Source organism: Athene noctua, chromosome 2, assembly GCF_965140245.1.
Source record: "Athene noctua chromosome 2, bAthNoc1.hap1.1, whole genome shotgun sequence".
Classification (NCBI taxonomy): Eukaryota; Metazoa; Chordata; class Aves; order Strigiformes; family Strigidae; genus Athene; species Athene noctua.
In genome coordinates, this window is record NC_134038.1 from 18,023,156 (window position 1) to 18,050,787 (window position 27,632).

General features: G+C 35.3%; 1 protein-coding gene across 3 annotated transcripts in view; it reads left to right on the forward strand.

Moving 5' to 3' along the window:
• The window catches only part of CSMD3 (CUB and Sushi multiple domains 3), a 732,271-nt gene that overhangs the window by 59,312 nt on the left and 645,327 nt on the right, over window positions 1-27,632 (forward strand). For all 3 annotated transcript variants that reach the window (XM_074897604.1, XM_074897605.1, XM_074897607.1), the window contains exon 2: window positions 26,680-26,902. In XM_074897604.1, the coding sequence (XP_074753705.1) occupies window positions 26,680-26,902 (223 nt within the window). The remainder of the gene's footprint in view (window positions 1-26,679; window positions 26,903-27,632) is intronic.

Below are 27,632 nucleotides of genomic sequence, written 5' to 3' on the forward strand. Positions count from 1 at the left end.
AATAATGTTGTTATATATTTTAAAATAACTGTATTAAATATCACACATAAAAAGCTAATTAAGAGAAAGGCATTCTGCCAAATACATTAGCATTGACATTCAGAAATTGTTTTGGAGTAGATACTGTGATTTCAGAACCTGCTTTCATTTTGGAAAGGACCGCTAAATTGGAAACCTCCAGTGTTCATAATACCCACTGAAGAACCTAAAAAAATATTATTGCATAATTTCACTTGTTTAACAGCTTTAAAGTATGGTTCATACTCACCTATGGCATTGAATATAAAAGTAGCTATACTATTTGAAATATAAAAATATTTGGTAAAGCTGAGCAATTAATCTTTCCTGAAACATTTTTATTGCCAACATGTTTTACCACAGCACAGAAAATATAAAAGAATAAAATTCAGTTCTATAGCTACAAACTTCCCGTACATGATTAGGTCATTTCAAAAGACCTGCTGTATATTAGCTTAACTAATGTGTAATGACAGGAATCTCTTCAGACTAAAAAAATAATCATATAATGTGTATCTTGTGGTAAATAAATGCACATCTTGCTTCCCATTAAATAAAAGTTAAGATTTATTAATATTTTAATGCCAGCCTTAAAGCCTATTTAATTTTCAGTATGAAGTTTGAACCCACAAAAATTTATCCATAAAAATTAAAGTGGTATACACGTTTATGAACCTGGATTTTTAAAGTTTCCAGTATTACCTTTCCTAGCATCAGATAATTTAGCAGCAATTACCTTTAATATTTGACAGTGGTATCTTTTTTCCAAACAGTAGCAGGAAATTAAATACAAGAGAAAATATTTAGCCTGTGCTTTGTGGAACTAACAAATTAAATATGAAGAAAAATTATTATTATTATTCTATTCCTGTAGATGGGACACTGAGTCACAAAAATTGTATTAAGATCATAACATTGCATAAAAAGTGATGGAATAAGAATCGAAAGTAAACCTTAAAGAATTCTCTGATTACCATATTACTAAATTCTTCCATTCATAAATATTTTTTCCTATGCTTAGTGCTCAACCTTTCTAATCCATGCTTCTAGTCATAGCACTTCATTCTTACCTTTCATAACTTCCTTTCATATTTGTTGCCCTTTGTGTCCACTTTTGTAATTGCTGACAGTTCTATAATTACACACACAAAGAGAAATATGTACTTGGCATGTAATAAGTATATATATAGTATGTAGCATAACTACTTACATTTCCTAGCATTTGATGACTAGAATAACTGTGAAAATAATATAGTATTTTGGTACAAGCCATCGTTACTATTTTAGGTAAAAAAAAAAAAAAAATTCCTTTTGTTTTTTAGTCTTAATTTAGATCTCAAATATATGTAAGAAATAAGAATTAAGAAATAAGAAATAAGAACTGAGGACCACAGTGAAACCCCTTTTCATTCAATCCTTGTTTATTATGTTTTAGCACTCGCTGTATATAGGTAAATAAGTGTGACAACTTAGTTTATATTATTTCCATATATCTAAGTTTGCAAGTTAAAGAATCTATATTATCAGATCAATTTCTAAAAATCTTTTTGCATGTCCAAATAATTTTGGTTTTCAATTTTAAAAATATACTAGAGAAAATAATATGTAGCATGGTCTAGATGCACACAATTTTCATATACCGTGTTTTAATAAACATTGAAATTAAGTTCATGATGCTTTGTCTTTGAAGGAAAATCAGAAAAAAACCCCACTAATTTGTTTTCTATTATGAACTACTGAAGTTCAAACTCGTTATAAGAATCAAGTTGAAATTACACAGGCATCTTCCTCAGAATCTTTCTTCTAAATTAAGGCAAGAGTGCATTGCAGATAGATAATGATGCTTGCAAGTGTGCAGTAACAGCTTCCTTCTGTTACTTAACTGCTTATTATCTCTGAAGTGTTCTTTCCCTCTTGTCCCTTGTTACATGACATGAGAGTTTGTCCTCTGCACTTGCCTAACCTCAAAAGTAGAACCTACACATGGAAACTTATGTCTGGAGACCTTTGATGTTACAATGCAGATTATTGCTTGGCTGACCAATGCAGCTCCTAGCTGTTACCAAAATTATTTTTTTCCAGAGCTGCGTACAAAGTCATTCAATAACATTTATTTTTCTTAGCAGATATAACAGAGAAGGAATAAGATGAGGGCCCTCCTTTGTAGAAGGTTCCAAGGAGAAGATCTGTTCTTAAACATTGCGTATTACACAGGGGGGCTTGTTGTAGTTTTAAAGAATTTGCTAAATCCTGATCAGGAAAGATACCGTGTTAAGAGCAGGGGGGCACTAAAAATAATCCTGACATTCTGGACCCTGCTAACTTTTTCACATGATTGATGAAGATTTGTGTCATCTCCATATTTCTGTAAACCAGAAGTCTGTAATATTTTAACTTTCAGAACACTTAGAGATTAGTCAATTATGAACGGCTAATTACAAATTATTTGACTAGTACATAAACGTGGATGACAGAAGCTATTGATGTAATCTCAGAGAGTGTGTCTGTGAGCTGTGAAAAATATTACTGATGCTACTGCTTAGTTTATGCTGGCTGAGGGAAATGTGAGAACACTTCACCGAGAATTAATACGGCACTGCAGTTTCTCAATGCATCTGAAAGCCAGCAGATGGAGTGTTTCGGTTACGATGATGAATACAGTCATTCCAAATTCCATCAGAACAGCTGATACCTAACCCTTGCATCACAGCAGTTACACTTTGCCTTTTAGCAACCAAATGCTTAAAAGCTTTGGGATGCAAAGCAATTCTGGTGCAGACCATCTTACATTTACAAATGTTATTTCTATGTATAACAAATGATACAAATGATGCAAAACATATTACATTTATGAATGTTATTTCTATGTATTATTATAATAATAATAACAAAAATAACAATAAAATAAAGTTAATATATGTAATATAATAATACATGTAGCAATTACTATTATTATTAACTGTGAATGCAGTTCTGTATCAAGTATATTTCCTACACTTTCACAGTATTTAAGACGGTTTATGTAAATGTGATGCAGACAATCTTGTCACTTGCAAAAATGTTTCTTTTCAATTCTTTCACATTCTTTCTGGAATGGACTGTCTTGTTTGTTTTTCATATGAGTTTTTTCAATTTACATCATATTCAATGTTCTGTATTCATAGCCTCTTGTGCTCTTGCTTATTTTAGGATAGATCTTCCATGTGTAATCCAACATAAATTATTTATTTATTTAATTTCTAGAGACTAAAATGTACTTTATCTTAAATACAGAAATACAGTAAAAAAATAAAATAGGCAAAATTTAATCTTTGTTCTTCTATTTGTCCCATTTGTAATTTAAAAAAATAATTTGTATATAAAAAAAAAGAATCATACTATGGATCCCTCCAGTTACTAGTCTTAGACATTCAGACTTCCCCAGCAGCTGGCCCTGAAGGCCCCAGCAACCCTTGTCCCCTCCCTCCCCTCTCCACCAAGCAATGTCTCAGTGCACAGGAGCTGGCTGGCACCTCCTGACCCCTCCAGTAACCAACCTACAGACTCTCTGGTCTGTCCCAGATCCAGCTTCCACACCTGGATTCCAAGATTTTACCCTACTCACCAGTTAGTCCTAGTTGATATTCACCGGCCACCACACACTGATGTATGTCCTTACACACTATGGATGAACTCTGGCCTGGTCAGTCACTGTCACCAAGGAAGCATGAATGTCTCACACCTGGTCCCACCCCAGTTGCTGCATTCAGACCCCAAACAGACACATTCACGGGGTATAGAGACCCTCTCACCTAGGAAAGAGTTAGAGATGGAGTTCAATGAGTAGATAGAACTGACTGCACTGACCAGGCACAGGGCATGGCCAGACCAGCACACTGACCAGTAAACTGCTGACAGGTGACTGGTGCCCTTTACCTTCTTACCTCTCCAGTTTTACATATCTGTTCCTCCCCAAACAACCTCAATCCTCTCTTTCACACCTTTGATCATCTCCTAAACATCCAATAATAAATCTTACACAACCCTGGAATGATTTCCTATGGGGATGCAGTGCAGAGACTCAAGTCTCTGACTGGGCTACTGGGGTTTCTGCAAGGCTGTTATCATATAAGCTAACAATCTGCTTAAAAAAATCAGCTCAGAGGTAAGCAAATCTGGCCACAAAATTTTTTTTTAGGAGAATGCAAAATTTTGAAATAACATTTTATTCTTAATTGGAACATTGTGAACCTTTCACAAGGTTATACGGCAAGAAAGTCTAGAAAGACTGATAAATAATCAATGAGATCATATCAGCCATAACTCAGAAATTATTTCCTTATTAAGAGGAACTACTTTCCAAGTAAATAAAGACTGTATCTATTTTTCCAAACATATAAAGCCTATAAAGGGAAAAAATCCCTTCCCGTCCTGAAGTTTATAATGATAGAAAGAATTATGTTAATGCATAATTTTTCTTATCTGAGTAACAATAATTTTATCTGAAGGAATACTACTGTGAGTAAATCTTGTATGCAATGCTGAGCAGAAATATTTTTGCAGTAAAATTTCTAAGGTCAGATATTTTTGTTTCTCTACTAAATAATTTTCTACTTTTTTTGTATAATTTACTGTATTTACTGCATTCACAATTTTAATTCGTAAAAAACCTCTGCTGTTTCACTCAGTAAAGATTTTTAAAATCAACACTGAGATCAAAATAATGTAAGCAACACGTAAAGCTTAACAACACTGAGCTCTCTGAAAAGATTTTCAAGTTTTGAATTAAAGTGCATCTTGAGTAAAATAAATCAAAACAGTAATAGCATAAGAAAAAATATGATGAATAGCAATGTTGATCTATTGTTTTTGTGTAGGAAGATCTGAACTGAATGTCTTTATCATGGTTCATTAGTGAAATTATTACTTGCAGAAAAAACAAAACAAAAATATTCCTATTCTACAGGATCTTCAAGCCAATTGTTTTTTCTGTTTCAAAACAGAGAAGGAGTTGTAGAAAGATAATACTGACAGCAGGTTCACAATCCAGTTCAAAGTTATTCATACTGAAAAGGTAAAATCTTAGCCATTTTTGCAAATAGAATTTCTGAAAAATGCATGTTAGATCTGATCAAGATTTTATAGGAAGGGAAAGTGTTGTTATAGCGTAACATTTTATTTTCTCACATATGTTTATGAGAACCTGGATGCAGTCAGAGGAACAAATTTTCCTGTTATTTCAACCAATACTAGAAGTTCTATCCCCACTTCTTTCTTTCCTTGCATGACAGGCCATCCATGAGAACCTGTACTGTTTGTTTGGGAGTCATTATATGCAGTACTAAGGAACAGAGAAGGCACCTGCGTACGTATAAAGTCATCTAGAAAAATATAGACCAATGTACATGGTTAACAAAAAAGAAAGCACAACCCCCCCCAAAATAACACAATATTTACTAAGAAAAATTAAATCTGGAAGAAATAAATGCTGCAGATCTTAAAATGACAGTGGCAGCCATCAAAGTGTGTCTGTAATCTGGTGATGTGACATCACTTTAATATGGAGAAGAAATACAGGAGAAATATAGGAGAAAGTTATATAAACTTGTAGTTTATTCCATCATTTTTCTCTAAACTGTATAACAAGAAAATATACAGAGCTTCAGAGACTTTGATGTAGTCACGATAGGTATGTTTCATTTATTACTTGGACTGTATGCTCATTATCAGTGTGTAGGAAAGGAAAGAATAAACAATGGAAAGATTATATCTAAAGCACTTTGTGATGGAGATAAATTCTGCCTGTTTAAATGCAGCTTCAGTTAGTAGTTCATCCAGAAGGTTTTTGTAGGATGACACAGGTTTAAGAAAGGAAGAGGTTTCTGAAGAAAGGGCTTCAGTATCTTTTTTAACCTTAGATGTGAGAGAACTAGAGAAATTATGCCAGAAGAGAAAATTCAGTTGCTGTGGTTTCATAATTACATAATGTAGTTCTAGATATTAACATCTAGAACATGACTGCTTGTATGCATATGCAATGTAATTGTGGGAATTATTTCCATTGAGATAGTTTATCCTGCATTTTTATTAACTTCATGGGCTAAGTATTTTCTTGTGTGAACAGCTTCTACAGAGCACACTGGTTAAATTGAATGTGCTTTTGGGACTTTGCAGTGTGTATTTCTCTTCTTTTAATATTCAAGAATTAGGCAAGAAAATAATTCCAGAGCATCTTGTCTGAACTGTCTGACCTATCATTTAATCATGCCATAATTTCATACATCCCATTCTTACATATCTCTTTTAAATTCCCTCCTTTCATTCAGTCTCACATTGTCTCAGCATTTTTTTTTTCCTAGTTGTTGTATTACTTCTGTTTACGAATGCAATTGAAAAGTTATCAGCTGCTTATACCATTGCAACTTGCTTGGGAAGAATTTTCAGGTATATTGATTTAAAACCACAGCATTACATGAATTTTGTGGGATCACCCATTTATAATTTTTTTTTTTTTTTTAATTTTAGATCATTGCTTTAGTATAGTAGAGATTTTATTCAGATAAACAAAAAAATGTCCAGGTTGACTTCTGCAGTTTTTTTCATTAATTTTAAACCAGTTACTTTTCATTTAGAGGTGTGTTAAATCAAATCAAGTTGTGTTCCTTTTCAACCATTGTTGTTTTCTCAAATGCTTTTTTATGGTCCTTGTGAATATCCTCCTGGCCTTTTCCGTCTTTGAATCTCTCAAAAGATTTCATCACTGTAAAATTCTGATACCTCTTCCTTTAATTTTTACAAATTCATTAGCTAGTTAAAAAAAAAAAAAAAAGTTGCAGTACAGTGTTCTTTCTCTCTATTCTTAACACTCCACACAACTTAGAGTCTAATAAAGGTAAGTAAACTTTCTAAAGTATTCTGAGTTCATAGGAAATTAGAACAATTAAATTCAATTTTTACCTTTTTCATAGATGTCTATAAACTCTTCAGAAGGGATAGGCAATGAAGGAGAAGAAGTGGGGTAGCCCTGTATGTTAGGGAGTATTTTGATTGTCTAGAGCTTAATGATGGTAATGATAGGGTTGAGTGTTCATGGGTAAGAATCAGGGGAAGGCCAACAAGGCATATATCATGGTGGAAGTCTGTTACAGACCATCCAACCAGGATGAAGAGGCAGAAATATTCTATAAGCAGAAATACCGAAATATTCTATAAGCAGCTGGGAGAAGTCTCACAATCACTTTTCCTCATTTTTGTGAGACTTCAACCTACCAGATGTCTGCTGGTAATACAGTGCTGCAGAGAGGAAGGGATGGACATTCTTCCAGAAGAAATCTTAAAGGTGCAAGAGCAGACTGTCCCCACGTACTGAAAAACAAGTTGGGGGGAAAGACCAGTCTGGCTGAATGTAGAGCTTTGGCTGGAACTCGGGGATAAAAAAGGAGAGTTTATGATCTTTGGAAGAAGGGGAAGGCAACTCAGGAGAACTACAAGGCTGTTGTGAAGTTATTCAGGGAGAAAATCAGAAGGGCCAAAGCCCTCCTAGAACTTAATCTGGCTACTGCTTTAAGAGACAATAAAAAATATTTCTGTAAATATATCTTTTATTGGATGCAAGGTGAAACATAGTGACAAAGGCTGAGGAAAAGGCTGAGGTAATTAATGCCTTCTTTGCCTCAGTCTTTAATGGTAAAACTGATTGCTCTACAGGTACCCAGACCTCTGAGCTGGAAGACAGAGACAGGGAGCAGAATGAAGCCCCAGTAATCCAGGGGAAAATGGTTAGTGACCTGCTACACCACTTAGATACACACAAATCTATGGGGCTGGATCGGATCCACCTAAGGGTACTGGGGGAGCTAAGGGAAGTGCTCACCAAGCCACTTTTCATCATTTGTCATCAGTCCTGGCTAACAGGGTGTCCCAGCTGACTAGAAGTTATCAGATGTGATACCCATCTACAAGAAGGGCTGGAAGGAGGATCCAGGGAACTACAAGTCTGGCCTTAATGACAGGGAAGGTTGTGGAGCACATCATCTTCAGTGCCATCACACAGCACGTACAGGACAACTAGTTGATCAGGCCCAGTCAGCATGAAACACAGGTTCTGTTTCACTAACCTGATCTTCTATAACAAAGTAATCCACTTAGTGGATGAGGGAAAGGCTGTGGATGTTGTCTACCTGGACTTTAGTAAAGCCTTTGACACTGTTTTCCACAGCATTCTCCTGGCAAAACTGGCTGATCGTGGCTTGGATGGGCACACGCTTTGCTGGGTAAAAAACTGGCAGGATGGACAGGCCCAAAGAGTTGTGGTGAACAGAGTTAAATTCAGTTGACAGCTGGTCATGAGTGACGTTCCCCAGGTCTCAGTATTGGGGCCAGTTCTGTATAATTTATTTATCAATGATGTGGAAGAGGGGATTGAGTGCACACTCAGTAAGTTTGCAGATGACATGAAGTTGGGCTGCACTGTTGTTCTGCTTGGGGGTAAGAAGGCTCTACAGAGGAATCTGGACAGGCTGGATTGATGGGCCAAGGCCAATTGTAATGAGGTACAACAAGGCTAAGGGCTGAGTCCGGCACTTGTGTCACAACAACCCCATGCAATGCTACAGGCCTGGGGAAGAGTGCCTGGAAAGCTGCCTGGCAGAAAAAGACCTGAGAGTGTTGGTCAACAGCTGGCTGAATATGAGCCAGCAGTGTGCCCAGGTGGCCTAGAAGGCCAATGGCATCCTGGCTTGTATCAGAAATATTCCAGCCAGGAGGATTAGGGAAGTGATCATTCCTCTGTGCTCAGCACTGGTGAGGCTGCACCTCAAGTACTGTGTTCAGTTTTGGGCCCCTCACTACAAAAGAGACATTGAGGTGTTGTAGCTTGTCCAAGAAGGACAACAAAGCTGGTGAAGGGTCTAGAGAACAAGACTTATGAGAAGTGGCTGAAGGAACTGTGTTTGTTTAGCCTGGAGAAAAGGAGGCTGAGTGGAGACCTCATTACTCTCTACTACTAGCTGAGAGGTGGGTGTCAGTTTCTTTAACCAAGTACCAACATATAAGATGAGAGGAAATTGCCTCAAGTTGTGCCAGGGGAGGTCTAGATTGGAAATTAGGAAAAATTTCTTCATGGAAAGGATTGTCAAGAGTTGGAGCAGGCTGCACAGGGAAGTGATTGAATCACCATCCGTGGAGGTATTTAAGAGACATATATATGTGGCACCTAAGGACGTGGTTTAGTGGTGGAATTGACAGTGTTAGGTTAATGGTTAGACTCGATGATCTTAAAGGTCTTTTCCAACCTAAACAGTTCTATGATTCTGTGATTCTAGATGCTGCCATAGTAAGCATGATTAATAACGTACTTCTACTCATACACCCCACGTTGGGCGCCAGAAAGAACTGTTGTGGTTTGAACTCAGCCAGCAGCCAAACACCACACAGCTGGTCACCCCTAACTACCATCTCTACCAACATGTTATCTTTCATGCTGATTTGTTTCTGAGTTTATGGTTTTAAAAAAGCCTTTGTGAAGGACTTTATTGAAAGCCTTTTAGACATTCATGTAAGTCATACCTACAGTTTCTCTTCTGTGACACTATTTTGAGGACTTTCTAGTCTTCAGACACATTTTTTTGTTGTCGTTTCTCTTATGTTTCAGGTTGTTTTAACTTGCTCCATTGACACTGTCTGTATTGTGGATTTCTTAATGCCATGACTTTCACGATCTGTTTTCTAAAAACTGAAGTATGAATAGCTTTTTAGTTACCATTTTTCCTTAGTAGACTTTTTCAAATGATGATGCTACCTAATTGCATCTTAACTGTCAATTTCATTTGAAAAATAAAATTAACAAATAATTTTATACTATCTGCCTGCAAAACAAATAAACTGAATAATACATTACTATTTTTGTTTGCTTTCTGTTTCTGAAAGTGGAGGGGTAGGTTGAGGGGCATGGAAGTTACCCAGTGAGCTGTTTTGAACAGAGGTCTTCCAAATGTAATGTAAACATTCTAATTAAAGTCCTTACCTCCAGACTGAAAGAAATGCAACACGCTGTCCCCTCCTCGTCCCATCTCATTCTAAATATATTTTAATTACAATAATGAAACAAATACTTCACAGTGCATTTTGTACTGTAATAAAGAAGAAAAAAAATACTAATGGCAGAAAAGGAAAGCACATTTTATTCACGAGTGTTCTGCTGATTTTGCAGGTAGAACTTTCTTGTGCTTTATCTTGGAGATTTTTTTTTTTTTTAATTAGTTATTTACAGATGTTCGAAGGGCAATGGTCTTTATAGATACCATTGTGTAGAGCTGTAGTGGCTTTCTGTCTCTTTTTTTTTTCCCTAAGTAGATCTTTAGATGTATGATTATCTTAGCTCAAAGTCAATGTAGCTATGTCATTCTGTAATCATTTAGGTCTGATCCTCATGAATTAATGATAAGATGTAAGAATTCCTTTCTCTAACTTTTCATATAAATGTTTTGCCATAACGAATCCCAAGAAACACTAAGTTACAAAAAATTAAAGAGAAAAGTGGCGCGATATGTCACAATTTGTGAACCCAGTAACAGCTCAGTGTAGATCTGTAAGTGTTCTTTTATCTTTCTTGAGCTCATTAGCTGTAATAATCTTCCTGATTCTGGGTCACTCATTGAAGTGTAAAACGCAAAGGGATATGATTATATTTACCTCTTTTACCTCTTAAGACTTTTTTTTTTTTTTTTTTTTTTTTTGACATCTAGGGACTGATGAGAAGGGTAACTGTAACTAATGTTACTGCGTTATTCCTTAGGCATTTTGCAAATCATGTAACTCAGTCAGATGGAATATTCCAGCATGTTTCTCTACCACATCTCAATGTCATCTTCCCCTGTAGCAGGTAATGCAAACCACAGAAAGGTTACTAGCTGAAGTAGGCAATAAATTCCCATAACATGAAGTTTAAAAGACAGATCAAGAGATGTTTTCTCCAATTATATGTTTTAAAAGCAATTACTGTCGATAGTCAATTAAAATTTACTTTTATTCCTAAAACTACTTATCATCGATTTTCTTCATTTTACACAGTAATCTGAAGAAAGATTAGAGAAATAGTATTTAAACAGTGTAAAAAATGCGGAAAAAAAACTTGAAGTGGAAAAAAGCAGTATATAATTTATTGCAATGAAGACTTGCATAAGAAAAGAATGTATGCATGTTGAGAATGTGCTTAATTGTTTTGCTGAATAGGACCATCTAGGAAGACATTACCCAGAATTAATGATTGGTCTACTTTGGCAAAACATTGTAAAAAAGATAAAATGTAGATTTTTATGAACTGTTGATAAAGCAATAAAGTACAAAGAAAGGAAAAAAGTTAAATCTTCTGTTTTTCTCCATTCCAAATATAATTTTGAAATATATCTCAATGTTATTAAATTATATGTCTGGTTAGATGTATAGGGTTGGGGTTTTTTTTTCATTGTTTTATAATTTCTGCTGGGCTATCACAGGGTTTTTTTGTGAGCAAGGGAACAATTTTTGTGAAGTTGTTTTGTGAACAGAATCCTAAAGTGCAAAAAGGAAATAAGATCTAGAGGAAGTGTCCCACATATTCTAAATGAAATCTAAAAATGTATTCATTATTCATGTAAATGAACAGTCAATTCTTATCGAGAGCTGCCTTATCCTCAGAATTTCTGAATATTAGAACACATTCTTGGGTATCTAATCTCTTATCTCAAAGTATAGCTAATGTATGGGTTTCATCTGGTATTTAATACATTAAGTTCTCTGTGACTTAAAAAAAAATTAAATCACAATTAAAATGAATTCTTACTTCCTCTTTAAGTTCCTATAAGCATTTTTCAGACAACTATAAATACAGTATACACTAGCATGATTATTTTAAAAGATAACCTATTTGAGTGGTCCCCATGATTTGTTTTGTTTTTGAAGTACTGAGAAGTCCCCTCTGAATTTTGTTATTACACATATGCTGAGCTTTCAGACAGCTTTAATGAAATTTAAGCTTTGAAAGCAGTCACTGAATCCAGGCATAGAGATATTCAGCTTCTTTAAATGAAGATCTGCTATCTATAAGCTTTGTGGTGAGTTCTAAGAGTTACTCTGTTAATCAACCCAAATCATGATAACAATGTTTAGCCTTGATACACCACTTTACATTACATGTTCAAAAAGCCTTTCCAGTATTAAAAATTGCACTTAGTAGCACACAGTTATAGCCTCTGGATTTTTGAATGCACTGAGAAGCAGTTATATTCTCTCCCCACAACATAAATCATATGCAGTTTGCTGCAGTAATTCAACAAAGTCAACACATCCTTTACATCCAAGAAGTAAGTGCTATTTTTAAATAGTTGTTAGGTTCACTGTGCATTGATTTCAGCTTATTACACTGCATTAATAACTTAGTCACATCACTCAAATTACAACAAAATAATTAAGAAAAACAGAAAAATATAATTACTTTTTGTTTGAAAATTCTGTAATTTCCATTCAGACTGGGTAAATTATTCATACTGGGTGTGGATTCCATTTTCATTTCAGTGCACTGATAGCATAATCACATAGTCCTAATTATAGAGATAGTAAATAAGAGAGAAAAGAATATACCGCTCTTCACTTCTGTAGAAGTGTCTATTGGCACACTAAGCACTAATTAAAATTCATTATTGCATCACATTTTGCACAGATACAGAAGTTTTGTAACAAAAAGAAGAGAAGATATTTTGTGTGGGAAGGAGGAAGACAGAGGGTTACTGTTAAGATGTTTTTCAGTGAGTACTATTCTTGGTCTCTAGTCCTTGTTCGAATGCTTACAGTTGTTCCCTTAATGCTGTTGCTGCTGCTCACTGGTGTAATGTGAGCTGGGGCACTCTAAAAAGAAACCCATTGCAGAGCATTCATTTGCACCAGCTGCAGAGCTGATACAATTTTCATCATGTTTCTCTTGAAGAGCTGGTTAAGCAGGATTGCTATTACACACTCTTCCCCTCTTCACTGCCATCTCTCCATCAACTCCACCCTGTGCACACAAAGGCCGGATTTTAGGATATGAAATTGTCCTGGGATTCCCTGCATCTCCCTCTTGTAGGGAGGGAAGAAGCATCTGAGCAGCTTACTTACATCTGCACCTCTTGAGAGGAACCTGTTACAGGGAGGGGGAGATTTAAAAACATCTTGATGCTCCCGCCAATACCAACAAGATGTGATGGCTTCAGTTAGTACTGATGGAAAACGCCGACAGGTTTCTCCTTGAAGTGCTGTCCATCTTGCATTCTGCTGTGCATACTACAGTGATGGCGGCAGCGACGACAACTCTGGGTTGTGATACTCCAAGAGAAAATGGAGACCAGATGTTAAGCGAGTGCGCACTGCTCAGATCCCTGGCCCTCATCTCCTCCAGGAAGGGCAGGGGAAAAGAAATCACTGAACCTTACAGGTGTAATTACAATTAAATACTGAGGATTCTAAGCAATTTCCCACTTTTGCCTGATTTTCTCTTATCTTTCTTGGGAAGAAAAAAAGATGTTAGTATAATCAGTGGAAAGGACTAAACTGCAAATGTATCTTAGGCAGAACTCCTTCACTTGACATTAGGACCTGCAGAGCGTCTAAACTGAGCTAGATATTTAAATCTGTGTTATAGCCAATGGAGACTATATGGAGTGAGTTTATTGATTGCAGTATGATGTAAATGACTAAGCACCACTGAACCTATTGTCCAGCACTCCACTGATAATAACAGGAGCCTTGCTGTTAGGTTTTGTAAACACCCACATTTAATCAAATTCTGCTATTTGTATCTCATTTGTGAGCAGATGAAAGAAGAATAAATGTCAGTACTGGAACATTAAGATGACTTAAACCCCTGGACTACATTCAGCAGCTAGAGGATTCTGGATACACTGACAGAGGAGTCACTGGACATACAATTAAGGATGGAAAACAAATCTGCTTCTACAGAAAAAAACAATATAGAGGTTTTCAAATTTGGCTTTGACCCTGTGCAACAACTTAAATGAGAGCTAAGACATTCTAGAAGATATGAGCGTGAAACTAACTTGCAAGCAACCTCTGTCCAGTACTTTGCGGGACACATAACTGAGAGAACACAGAGAATGAGGACTTGAAGCTGAGTTTTGTATACCCTGTTAATTACTGTCAACAGTTAGCTATTACAAGGGACATCACTTTTAATTAGACCAGAAGTTCATGTTGGCACTAAGAAACCTTAATAAAGTACGTGGTTGGATATACATTCAAAGAAGATTGGATTTAACAAATTTTTATTATATGGCAAAAACAAAAATGAAAAGTTATATCCAAACTTTTCAATCACTTTCTCCAGCTGCACCAACCATGACCAAACAGACAGTGCCACACAAATGGTCGCATCTCCTCTGAAACAGGCTGTTTTATACATTCAAAGGTTTTTTACTTTGGTACAGTTTTCTACCATGCCCCACTTTTCCGGTATTTTTTACCAAAATTCTATCCATATTCCATGTTCTTGCCTCAGACTGAGCACAGTGAAACAATATACTACACATTTGCAGTGTGATTATGTTTGCCAGCTATTGGGTTCAAACAATACCGTTTCCCTTGTAATCTAAGGATTAAACAAAGATCTTAAAATATAATCCCTTGGTAGCAAAGAAAGTTGCCATGTGTGTTCTTAAGGTTTCTACTGGTTTTGTGGCTGGTGTGTTCAATACACCCAGATCTTCCTCAAAACTGCTGCGAGGAAATATTCACAACCTCTGAAGGAACTGTCTCCATGTTATTCTGGGAGGATTTGTATTGCAGTCCTTTTTTGGATTCCCTGAATCCCACTTTGAGCAAGAAGTAAATATTTTAATCTTGATATATGACAATGGAAAGCCATTCTCTGACTTCCTAAACTATTGGAAAAGTCTTCCATCTTATGAACAATAACTCCTACACCTTATGCAGGATGAGACTCAGCATTTCCCTATCACAGTGATCAGTCTGGAGTACTAGAAAGAACATTTTAGCTTCCTAGAGTAGTATTATAGGTATGTGCTTTCCCTGTCTTAGTACCTATAAGTCTGTCTGTCTTGATGCATTCATACACATGCATATGTACTGAAATAAAAAGTTTTCATAATGCTTCCCATGAAAAAGGCTGTCTTTATATTAGTCTTTGCTCTGTTACAAGCAGATATTTTCAATTAGTCCAAAGAAACAGGGAATTAGTGACCAACAACACAATAACATGTCTGATTTGGGGGGGGGGGGAAGATTTAAAAATAGGTAAGCTCCTTAAAATATATACTAAGGTGCCAAGAGGATCAAATGTTTATTTTTTTAAATGATAAAGTAAAAATTAAAGTACACAGTTTTAAAAGACTTACAAAAAAAGTGCCTCCTACCTGAAAATTTTGTGGGGTAAGCCACTGCTTTTATCTAATATTTAATAAAGAGAATAAAACAGATTCAGCCTGAGAAACCCACAACCGTCTTTCTTCTCCTTTTTTCAGAACTGAACAAACTTTAATACTCTAGCAAGATTCTTTACTACTGAGAATGTTTCACTGCAGTAGAAATTTGTTTCAAAGTAATAGGTTTCCTATTAGAACTAGTTTGTCATGTCAGAGGGATGATTATTCATGATAAGCCAGGGGCACTATTACCATCAATTTTTTAGAAATGGGGTGTACTGATTAATTTCAGAAATACTAGCTACTGAAAGCAGACATCAGTACTGCAGAATGGATGAGACAGCGTAACAGTTGCCAAAAGGTGAAATAAGCTAAAACCAGGGAGCACATCAATTAAAGATGTAAGTCACTCAATTTAATAAAGTTATGTGTTTTGCTTGCTTGATAAGAAAAGACACAGGCTCCTGCTGAGTAATAATGGCTAGAAGGGAGGAACTGAATGTCCAAGGTTGTGCCTTGAGCTATGCTATAAGAGATCGTCATTAAGTCTCAAGAAATAATTAGCAACATTTTTTTTTGTGCTGATATATGAAGTCCCAGAAGAAAGACTCAGACCAGACATCTACATTTTTCCCATGTATAAAATGCTTATGTGGGAATAGTAATAGTGGAATAGTATGTCAGAGGCATTTGTGAATACATAACACCTAGCACATTAGATAAAATCTGTACAAATTCCGGTCAGTAGATACTGCAAAAAGTAATATGCCAAATGCCTTTATCCCATACAAATGAACACAAAGACATCTAACCAATAATAAAATCTCAGTATTAGCAAGAATAATTTATTAAAATAGAATTGTATAACTATTCTCTCAAACAGATTTACATGCCAAGTTAAACTACACCATCCAACTCAGTACTATTTACCTAAATGTTTTTGCTTCCCATTTCTGTGACTTCAGTGCTGTGCTGTTTGACTTTATTGGTTTTCTTTCCATCATTAATCACTTTTATATATTCCTTTTCTATAGATATTGATTCAATATGGCTTTTCACATAATTTTCAGTTATTGTTTTAGTGATATCAATAAATGAGATCTCATTAAAAAATCTTATATCTCAGTGACTAAAGAGGTTATTTTTAACTTAGTTTTGATCATGCCTCAGATGACTACTGAAATTTATATTCTGGCTTATATTTAGGACACTTAGAAAAAAGTACATGGTAAAGATGTTAATATTTTGACCTACTGCAAATTCAAGAATGTGCAATGGGTTATCATTCAAAATTAAAAAGTGAGCAGAGCTGACAATATCTGAAAATTTACCTTTACATTCAGATGCATGAAAACATTGAAAATATCATAACAGTTTGAAGATTTATAGATGAGAAAAATAATTTTTTTGTATTGTAAAAGGCTGTTTCAATCAAAAATTACTTTTTTAAGAAAGTTTATGAGTAAGTGAAGACAGAATGTATGTTTTTTAAAAAAGATCTATTCTAGTTCTTGAGGAAATCCTATTACAACATACATTATGTTAAGAAATGGACATAAAATATTGTTCTTCAGAAGACTTCTACCAAGAAAACTTTCTGGTTGATCTAACGTTCTTTATATCTGGAGGTTTTGGTGTGTTTTATTTTAGAGAATCTCTGGATATCTCAGTACAGACACTTCAGTTTAATAATGCTTCATTAAAATCACAACCAGCTTTATCACAAACAATGTGCTAATACCCATTACAAGATAAAAAATCAAAGTGATACAAAATAAAATTTGTTTAAAATCTGTGGCTTGATATGAAATTCCTAACTCATAAAACTGGACTTCAAGTGGCCATATAATGCTTGAATATCTACCGTTGACAATCATTAGTTTCCAAGAGGTTTAAATTGTTGTCCATTCATTTTTAAAGTATTGTGTCAGAAATTGTCACATAGTGCCAGGTCCTTCATGAGAAGTTCTTCTGACCTCTCTGCATTCGCTTGACCCTTATATATTCTCTGGCTCTTTGGTTTTTGAAGTGGTGGCATTGTTTCACTATGATCTAGAAAATTACAAATAGAAATCCCGCCTCCGTGTGCCATATTGCACAACTGTGTGTTTATGTGTCTACTTATGGAAAGATGGTGGTTTTTTCTTTATTCTGTAGTGATCTTCACTGTATTTTCTCTTTTTGACTTCTGTTCTGCTTGCCCATTTCAGAAAAGCTGTATTTGCTAATACATTCACTAAAGGGTTTGAGATCCTTCTGATTTAATTCAAATCTGTCTCCTGTTTAACTCAAAAGTTTTGTCACTGTTTGGAGTAGATCAAAGACTATAGTTACTCTTTCCAACTGCTGCTTCCTTTAATTCTGAACATATTCTTAATTTTGCTGCCCTTGTGTAGTTTAGGCTGTTGTAGAGTGGATGAAGTACATTTGGTATAATGGTCCAAACCTCACAGTAATGGCATCACAGGGTAGATATTGGCATCAGGTTTTTATAGATGTTTCACTGAGAATAGTAATGTTTCAGAAGCGTGCAACTTTAGATAATTTTTTTTCTTCCTAAGTTTATAATAGAGTTTCAAAGGTCTGAATTTCCATGTGGTCTAAAACAAGAAGGTTTTTGTTTGTTTGTTAAAAATTACATCTCTTCTGAAGGTAATCCTTGTGAGTGAATGAGAAGACTTTCTATGTTGTTTACATCTGAAGCAATCTAAGCTGCTATAAAAGTGGTCTGTTACTTTTTGAAAGAAGGAAACAGAATATAGGAAATCTGTTTGTGGTAGCATACAGTAAATACTGAGCCATTGCTGTGTTCACTTAGAGTCTTAATTTTGTCCTGGTTTTCCAAGCACTGAGTCTTCAAAATACTTTCTAATCTTATTGAAGTCACTTAAAAACCAGCATCATATTTATTTGATAATGTTTATTTCCTATCTGAATGCTTACTGGAACTTTTTTCATCATTCTGGGTTTTCTTCCCCCTTCTCCTCCCTCCCTTTTTAACTTTGACTAAATCTATGATGTTTTAGAAGGATTATGGAAACTGTTTTTTCTTTCTCTAAAGCAATATACTAATTTCAGCAGGTTAGATTTGCAATAATCTGTTCTCTGTCACTTATCTGAAACTGCTACAAGATTTCAAACTACCAGCTGTAATATACTGTACTGTGTTTTTCTTTTCTTTACATTTTCTTCACTAGATTAAGTCTCTGTGTAAATCTCATTAGAGAGGTCCAGATCCTAGATTTTCATGAACCAGCTATATAAAGACAGAGGTTTACTGTGTATGCCAATGGGCTTTAAATTTAAGGAATGCAAGTCAGCATTATATTGACTGTTTTGCTGTTATATTACAATTAGTGTGAAAACAGTAATTAATGTTCTCAGACGTTTGAACTTTAATTTAAGTGTAGTACTAAATGTATTTTAATTTCTTCAGAAGTTAGTTTTGTTTTAACCTTTTTCTTTTTTTTTTTTTTTAAAGAGGATATTTGCTTATCTTCCACTAGTGCCAAGAGGAAATACTCTTGAAACATCTTATTGCGTGACTGTTTCCTTTACTTAAGAATTCTGAAATTTATTATTTTCACACTATTGTTCATTACTTATTGTTCTGTGGACAACTTAATTTACTTTTTAATTTTTTCCCACTTATATCTGAGACCCAAAGATCTGCAGCAAACTTTGCAGCAAAATCTTTTCTCTATCAATATTGAAAATATAATAAGAAATAAGTACAACAGTAGTGAAGCTTTAGAATATATTGCATAGATTCAACTAAATGATAAACTATTTCAGAAGTTTTAGTTTGACCTGCTACTGCAGTGGTTGTATCTTACTACTGTCTCTCATGCAGTTCACATGGAAAGGGCTGACTACTTACCAGCACTTTTTAATGAAAAGAGAATTTTGCTCTAAGGCATGTTATTTCAAAATCAATAAGGAAGTCTATGCAAATTAAGACGTTATTTCTAAAAGAACAGAAATGCTTCAAAATGTTACTGGTAGTTCATAGTATTCTGGGTGTGGTTGTCCTTGTCATTTTGACTAGTTAAGTGGTGGTTCTAAACTAACATTAAAAACATCCTTATTTAATTATGAAATTAACATTTTCTCAGATCACACATTAAAAATAAGACAACAAATGAAGCACAATACAAAACTTTTGGACATGTGGTTAGCTTTGCAGAAAAGGAAACAGTGAAAAGGAAATGTAAAATAAATATAATTCTTTCAGCAACTGATCTTTACAATGGAATCTCTGTTAATTTCTTTTCAACAGAATAAATTCTTCATGTAAAACAAACATGAAATCTGCTTTTATTTATGCTTTTGCTACAATGTTCTCTTTAGAGCTGCTGAGAAGAATCCTGTATCAGTTTCTGGTTGTATGCTGGTTACTTTCCATTCTTCAAGTGGAAGAACTGCAGGAAGACTAGGTAGAAGAAAAAGAGTGCAGGTTCAGAGTACTAATGAAGGCACTTCTTACAATTAGTTCTCCTAAAATGAGGCAGTCATAGCTCAAAATGTGATTCTTAAACACAGGAGAGAGAACAGTGGCCAAATGCCACTGAGACCAGAAATTCTATTATTTGAAATCCAAATTCTCTTAAAAAACCCAAACACCTTTAATATCTATCTACAGTCTCTCTAAACATAAGAGAGCTGATTCCCCTGCAAGTCTGGCAGTGCTAACATGTGTGAGGGGTTTTAAATATGGCAGGCTTTCAGTCCCAGAGGGTTTTTTTAATTTTTTCTGTGATGAGATTCCAAATGTCCTCTCTTGTTTTTATGTCTAGTTCAATTGCCCAGATGTTTGTGACATCTGAGAGATTACTCGTCTCTGGCTGCATGAGCAAGGAGGCAGTTATTTTGGAACAGATGATCCCTTGTCTACAAGGCATTTGAGATATTAGATGAGGAATAGGAGAGAAGTATTGAAATATCCTTAGATGAAAAGTTAATTACATACTGGGGGTAAATTCTTGAGTGTATTTCAGCTGACTTTGTTGAAACCAGACTTTCATTTGTGATGGCAGTAGCAATGCTTTTAAAATAGGAGCAGAAGGCTATTCCCTGTCGAAGAGTTATGTACAAACCAAAGTAATTAAGTGCCAAAGGGTAAGGGAAAAAAACTGTCTTTTCCTGTGAAAGTGATAGTTTTCTTCTGCTGAATGATTTACAGGTTGTAGGTTTGTTACATCTTTTTCAAAGTTTTCAGACTGGTGACACTATTGAAGTTAAAGCCTTTTTGCTTTCAGGTATAGGAAATTACAATTTTCTGTGATAGAACAAGAAATACACACAATGGCAATAAATATTTATTTCAATATATGTAACAAGAAATTGTGGATGCCTTTGTTAAATGAGATCCAGTTGTTTATTTTGCCACCTTGCCATTTTAAGCCTTCTGCTCTTCAGGATGGATTCCATGTGAACATGATCAGTCCTGCTGTTTTTTAGACCTTATGTTTCTTAAAAGAAGAAACATACTCAGTGTTGACATGAGCGGGCAGAATCTTTTGTCTCTCTTCCAGTTTTCCCAAGCTTTATCTATGATTTGTATCATTTTAAGGTTATGAGAAAAAATTGTTCTTTGCAAATAGTTGTGTAAGATAAATTGTCTTGCCCTTGCATAAGCTATAACAAGGTGCCAAAATGACTTTTCCAATCATTTGGTAGAGTTGGCTGGAAACCCTATAACAAGCTCAGTGAAATTGGTACAGAATACCCACCAAAAAGAAGCTATCACTGTAACATAATTATCACTGCATTTGAAGAGCTTCATGGAAGTACTGTTTTTTCCTCCACAGATTAATTTCTTATTTCTGTTTCAATCACCTTTTCTGAAAGAGGTTCAGAAATATTTTGGTGTTCCACTTTTCTCTCTATATGAATACAAGATAGACAGTTCTGAAACAACAACAGCACTAAAGCTTGTAGCTGGTACTACACAGGTGCAGCGTACTTCTGTTATGCTGTGCTGTGGCACAGGACTGCTGCTGGTGTGTGCACCTTCCATGCCTAACACAGTAGGAAAATGAGATTCAGAAAGAACCAGTGGGATTATAATGTTTTGTTAAGAATGGACACCAGTGAGTGTCCTTAGTGTAAAAGTCACCAGTCACACCTGTTATGAAAGCACAGTAGAGAAAGAAACAAGTATGCAAGCTGCTGGACATTTGAGGGAGGCAGAGAAAAAGGAGGAGAGTAGGAAGGAAATAAATCCAGTAAAGGAGACAGTTATCTTGCATGCTTGTACTGATGTGAAAAAAGTCAATAAAACTTTGTGTTGGAAGTTAAGGTCAGAGAAAGGAGGCTTGTTTTATGCAGAAAAGAGGCTTTTGGGGAAACAGAAAAGCATAAATGGAAGAGAACTAACACACAATGAGAAGACATAAAAAGGCAAATTTCAAACATACAGTCACTATACAGTGACAAAATACAGTCACTATATCTGATGAGAGCTTCCTCTTCCCCATTTTGCAAATGGGCTCAAATATTGTGGTGTAAGGCATGTCATAACAATTAAAAAGATAGAGAAGCTGAGATAGTTTAGAAATAAAGATTGTGTATATATTTTCCAAACATGGGAAGGACTGATAGGAGGGAGAAAAGCCTTCATGAAATAGGGAAGGGTTCACATCACTATGAAATCTATCACTGTAGCATTCCAATAGGTTCTCTGAACTGCTAAGAAACACATGTGAGAGTATAGTATGAAACTACAAAAGCAAGAGGTTTCACAAACCTGACTATAAGGGTTAATAAGGAAACAAGAGGCATGAACACACAAGTACTATAAAACTGAAGGTAATGATAATGTAGGTCAACAGAAATAGAATCCAGCACTATAGAATAGAATTAGGAGAACAATCCTTCCTGATTTATGGTCATCATGAAAATTAACTGCTCCTTGCTGTTGAAGGCAGTCAGGTGATCAAAGATCACAAATAGAAAAAGCTGCCGCAGAAACATGTAAAGAGCAGGAGAGAGAGTCAGTAAAGTTGATGGATTCTGAATGGAAGAGGACCACCATCTAGGGGGAAAAGAACAATTTTGCAAATAGGTAGATTGCACAAAAGAAGGGAGATGAACATGAATGACATGGCTAAGGAATACTTTAAGATCCAATAGACTGTGCTTTAAAAGATGGGTGCAAGAGAAAGAGATGAAAGATCAGGATATCAGAAAAGATACATAAGAAAAAAGCATGATGTGAACAACTCATCTTTTATTTTTTCAGTTTGCTCTTAAATTAAATGACGGCAAGTGTTAGATACCTCTTTAAAAGGAAATACATAAGCAACTAGAAATGCCTTAGTATGTTAAAGTAGACACATAACTATGGCGATGACTGCTATTAAAGAATACATTAAACAAAGCAGATTAAAGAAAAGGTGTGGAGTACTTGGAAGGTGAGAGGTGTGTTTATTAAACACTGTAATTGAATGGTCAGGAGGAAAAGAAAAAGCAAGAGAGTCTTCTAGTGTACTGAGTATATTATGGGCCATCTAAGGGCAAGGGGTATCGATGTGGCATAAGTATTACTTGCTTTGTTAGAAGGCAACGAAAGTTGAATTTATAGATTAAGTAAGAACTGATGTTATTGTTGCTTACAGTAATCCTACAGCAAATCAAAGTATTACTGAAATCAGGAAGAGTGGCAGTGTATTCTGATTTCAAGAAATATTTGTCCATGTAAAATTGATGAGAATTAAACATCTGAATTATAAAATCTGGTAGAAAACAATACAATGGAAACTTGAATCATACTGTTAAGAGAATATAATCAGTGGTATTGTTCATCTTCAAACTTCAACAAATATTTTTCTCTTCTAGTCTAACATCAAGTTTTTCAGAAGTCTTTATCTCATGCTTTGAATCAAATCTTCTCTTTAATGAAAAACAGTTTGCAAGTAAATTTTGTTTTGAATGCTAGTTCTGAAATCTAGATGAAAAAGATCACAGTATATGTTACCCGTTATTTCAGCATAAATTTTGCCTTGTGAAAATAAATGTCATGTTTTCAACATTTGATCAGATCAGTCAGTTAATGCATGTTGTCTATTCTGAATGTGACCAAGTTGGTCTCCCAAGGTGAAGAGCATTACAGAATGGATTAACATATGAAAGTAGAGATTAAAGTGCGTGTTGTATTCTGTTGGCATGATTTTTAATTTTACAGACTAAAAGAGTTGGTCTATAAAAATCACACTTAATTGTTTGGTTTTTTCCATTTGTGGAATTAAAAATTTATCTTCTAAAATGTGCATAGCTATGTTACATTCTGCAGTTATTGTTAAAAAACCAATTTATATAATCTTGCAGCATATGAGTAATTCTCTTTTGTTACACTTTGGATATGGAGTTAAAGGAGTAAGTGGAACTTTTATATGTCATGGAAGTTTGTATTTCATATACATGTATGGATAGGAACAATTATTGGAACCAATATGAGGCATTACATTCCTTAATAAGTAGTGTGTTATCTCACAAGGCACTTTCTCATTGTTTTGACTCTGTTGTTTTATTTTTTAAAATATAATTTTGTTTTGGAGACAGAAGAACTATTATGTGAATTTTTCTTTATAGCTTACATTGAATTAACAATAGTACATATGTAACTGATAGCTAATACATATGTAATTGATGCTATTTAATTTTCAAGTCTCTCTCTTGTTTTTTCTGTAATTCAACTGAAGTAGGTCTCAGCAAGAGATTTCTAGGAAAAATGAAATTGATAAATACATTCACTTAGCTATTTAAAAAGTCTTATTCCAGTGACTATATTTGGTGAGAGGTCCTAGATTTCTAGGATGAAGATCTTATGATGAGTAAATAGTTTTGTTTTGTGAAGTGACTCGTGCACAAACTGTATTCCAAAAGATTTTTGAAGTGCTAAATAAAAGAGATGAGCTTAAATTATAAATAAAACATAAAGGAGATTTTAAAATAGTTTAAGTATATAAGGGAGATGTAGAAAGATGTAAATAAAACAGCCTCCTAGCAATAAAAGTTGAGAACAAATGAAAGTGCATAGGCATTGATGTGAAAATGAATTCTCTAAGCTAATTTGTTATACATGTCAGATGAGGCAAATAAAGCCCTAATTACTTTCTAAGAGGATCTTCCATTCCCTCTCTGTCCTATATATCTATGATATACTGATATTTGTAGTAAAAGAGTAAACATACTTCATAAGAGTGACCATTCTCACCATTGGGTATAAATATGAAAAAGCCAAGATAAAATCTCCAAGATGCGTCCCTCTTCTGTTGTCAAGAAAAGTTACAGTGTAGCAATACAAAGTGTAAAAGAGATTTCTGCTTGGTACTTCAGAGAAAGGGGTCTCTGCACATTTAAATGCTCAACGCAAAGACAAGCTTGTGAATGTGCCATAAAGAAGATGATTTAATGAGCTCAAATATATACATGTGTGTATAACTAAAGAGACAGCATCTGGTTGGTTTGTTTGTAGTTTGTTATTAAATTTATGTTTCTCTGAAAGAGCATGTGGAGCAACTGAGTGCTTTGGGCTTTCTCTTAGTGGATGAAATCTCCCTGCTAGAAGAGGGGGCTTCCTCTAGGCACGCTTGGGGAAGAGAAGCTTCAGGGGTGCGAAAGGCAAAGGAAGAAAACTGATCTAATATTTAAGGGATAAGAGAGCAGAAAGCCTGGAGAGGGAATGTAGACCTACAGTCAGATTGCAAAGCTGGTAGAAATAAAAAATATCCTAAGGACCTAGAGGAGATAAGAACTGCAGTAACTGAGCATTAGAACTGAGAGAAAGAATATAGAAAAGGACCTTCCTTGCCAGGACACAGTGACAATTCTTGTTTTCTTTTTATTTTTCTCAGAAAATGGATTTTATATATAAAAAGAAAAATGCTTATAGTCCAAGAAAATTTGGCTTTTGAATGTAGGGTCTATTTCTGACATTTGGGGATATTTATGTTACGAAGGGTCTATTGGTAGATCCTTTTTTCAGCTTTGACCCATTGTACTGATTTTGGCTGAGATAGAGTTTATTGTCTTCATAGTAGATCCTATGGTGGTATGTTTTAGATTTGCGACCAAAATGTTGTTAATAACACAAGAATATATTCGTTATCGCTGAACAGTGCTTACACAGAGTCAAGGCCTGTTTCTCATGCAGTCTCTCTGAGCAAACAGGCTGGGGATGGGCAAGAAGCTGGGAGGGGACACAGCTGGGACAGCTGACCCCAACTGACCAAAGGGATATTCCATGCCGTATGACATCATCCTCAGTGATAAAAGCCAAGAGAAAGAAGGAGGGTGTGTGTGTGTGGGGGGGGGTGTGCCGATGTTCAGGGATATGGTGTTTGTCTTCCATTCTAACTGTTAGGTCTGATAAAGCCCTGCTTTCCTGGAAATGGCTAAACACCTGCCTGCCAAAGTAGCCAATGAATTCCTTATTTTGCTTTGCTTATGTGCACAGCTTTTGCTGTACCTATTAAACTGTCTTTATGTCAACCCACAAATTTTCTCACTTTTAATCTTTGTGATTCTCCCCCCCCATCCCACTGGGGGGGAGTGAACAAGCATTTGTGTGGGGCTTAGCTGATTGCTGTGGTTAAACAACAACACCCACTTATGGTCAGTCAAAACACATAAACTGTTCTTCTCAATATTTTATTTAGATATAGACAAGCTTACAGAGTTCTTTCTGGTTACAAATACACAATGGAGTTATTGACATGAGATAATATGCAACAGATGGCTATTTCACATCGAGTCTTTAAGTACAGAGCTTTCATAAACCATAATTATTGATTGGAAAAAGCTTGTTCATAATAAATAGCCTTTCAGCCTCTTCCAGCCCCAAAATCTGGGGAGGAGCAGCAGAAGATTAATAGATCTAATCTGTGTCAGACCTCCACTAAAAGAAGATTCATTTACTTTGCTCTGGCTGTTTCTCTTCCTTTTTTAGAAGAAGAGGGCATTGATGCAAATACTCTGCCTCATAGACAACCAAATTTAGTCATAGATGTTGTTTATATATATTTATTTGCAAAGATACCACCATATGTCTTTACATAAACAGTATGGAAAACACATTTGTTAGGTGGGTGGGGTTGTTAGGCATTAAGCGGCCAGGATTTGTATTAAAATATGAGCTTTACCTTTCTAAATGCAGTAGTCACAAAAAAGTATTTTAATATTTTTTTAGAAATCATGAATTCCAATGACATATTTTATTGAACATTGATATAAAAATGAATTGCTAACTTTTGTTTCCTTTTTTTTTTAGGATTTATTTATACCTGTGGTGGAACTTTAAAAGGACTCAATGGCACTATAGAAAGCCCTGGCTTCCCATATGGATATCCAAATGGTGCAAACTGTACATGGGTTATAATAGCAGAAGAAAGAAACAGAATACAGATCGTCTTTCAGTCTTTTGCTCTAGAAGAAGAATACGATTATTTGTCATTATATGATGGGCATCCTCATCCTGCAAACTTTAGGACAAGGTAAAGAATAAACATTAAAATGGAACTTTGTTTTGATTAAAATGTAACTTTGTTTTGCTGATGAAGGATACCAATTAAACCTGGACACCAGACTGAAAAGAGTAGGCGTATTTTACTGGGGATAACTAAATAATATAAAAATTAATACAGAAAACATACAGCAAGAAAAGACATAATAGTGCACTTAGAGCAAACAAATAGGAAAATACAGGGTATTGCATCAAATCACTACTGCATGAGAGAAGAGTGATGAAAAAAGATCCATCACCACTTGCACATGTTACCATCACCCAGCCCCGCAGTGGCTGGGCAGCCCCGGTTACAGCGAGGGTTTGCAGAGCCTGTCCCGGCAAGGGGGAAATCCTATGCGGTGCGTCCATCCGTAGGTGAGGAACCCAAAGTCGCTGTGAGCGGGCCCAGCCTTATATACCAAAAATCAACAAGCCAGAGTAACTGGCACCTTTGTTTTAAGAAGAACATCTGGTGTCACTTTCCAATTAGATTCCCCCAGAGCCTGGCCAGGGCTCAAGGGAGAAGCTAAGGGAGTTTCCCTGATTATCTAATTTATTTATGTTCTTTTTAGAACAAGGCCACATGTCTGGTCTCAAGGCCAGACAGCTGGCTTCATGGTCTTGTTAACTCGCCCCACACAAAGAAGAAGAAAGATACATTCAGGATAGACAGGTTTTCATTACATTCATCATGAGTATATGATATCTAAGATACTACA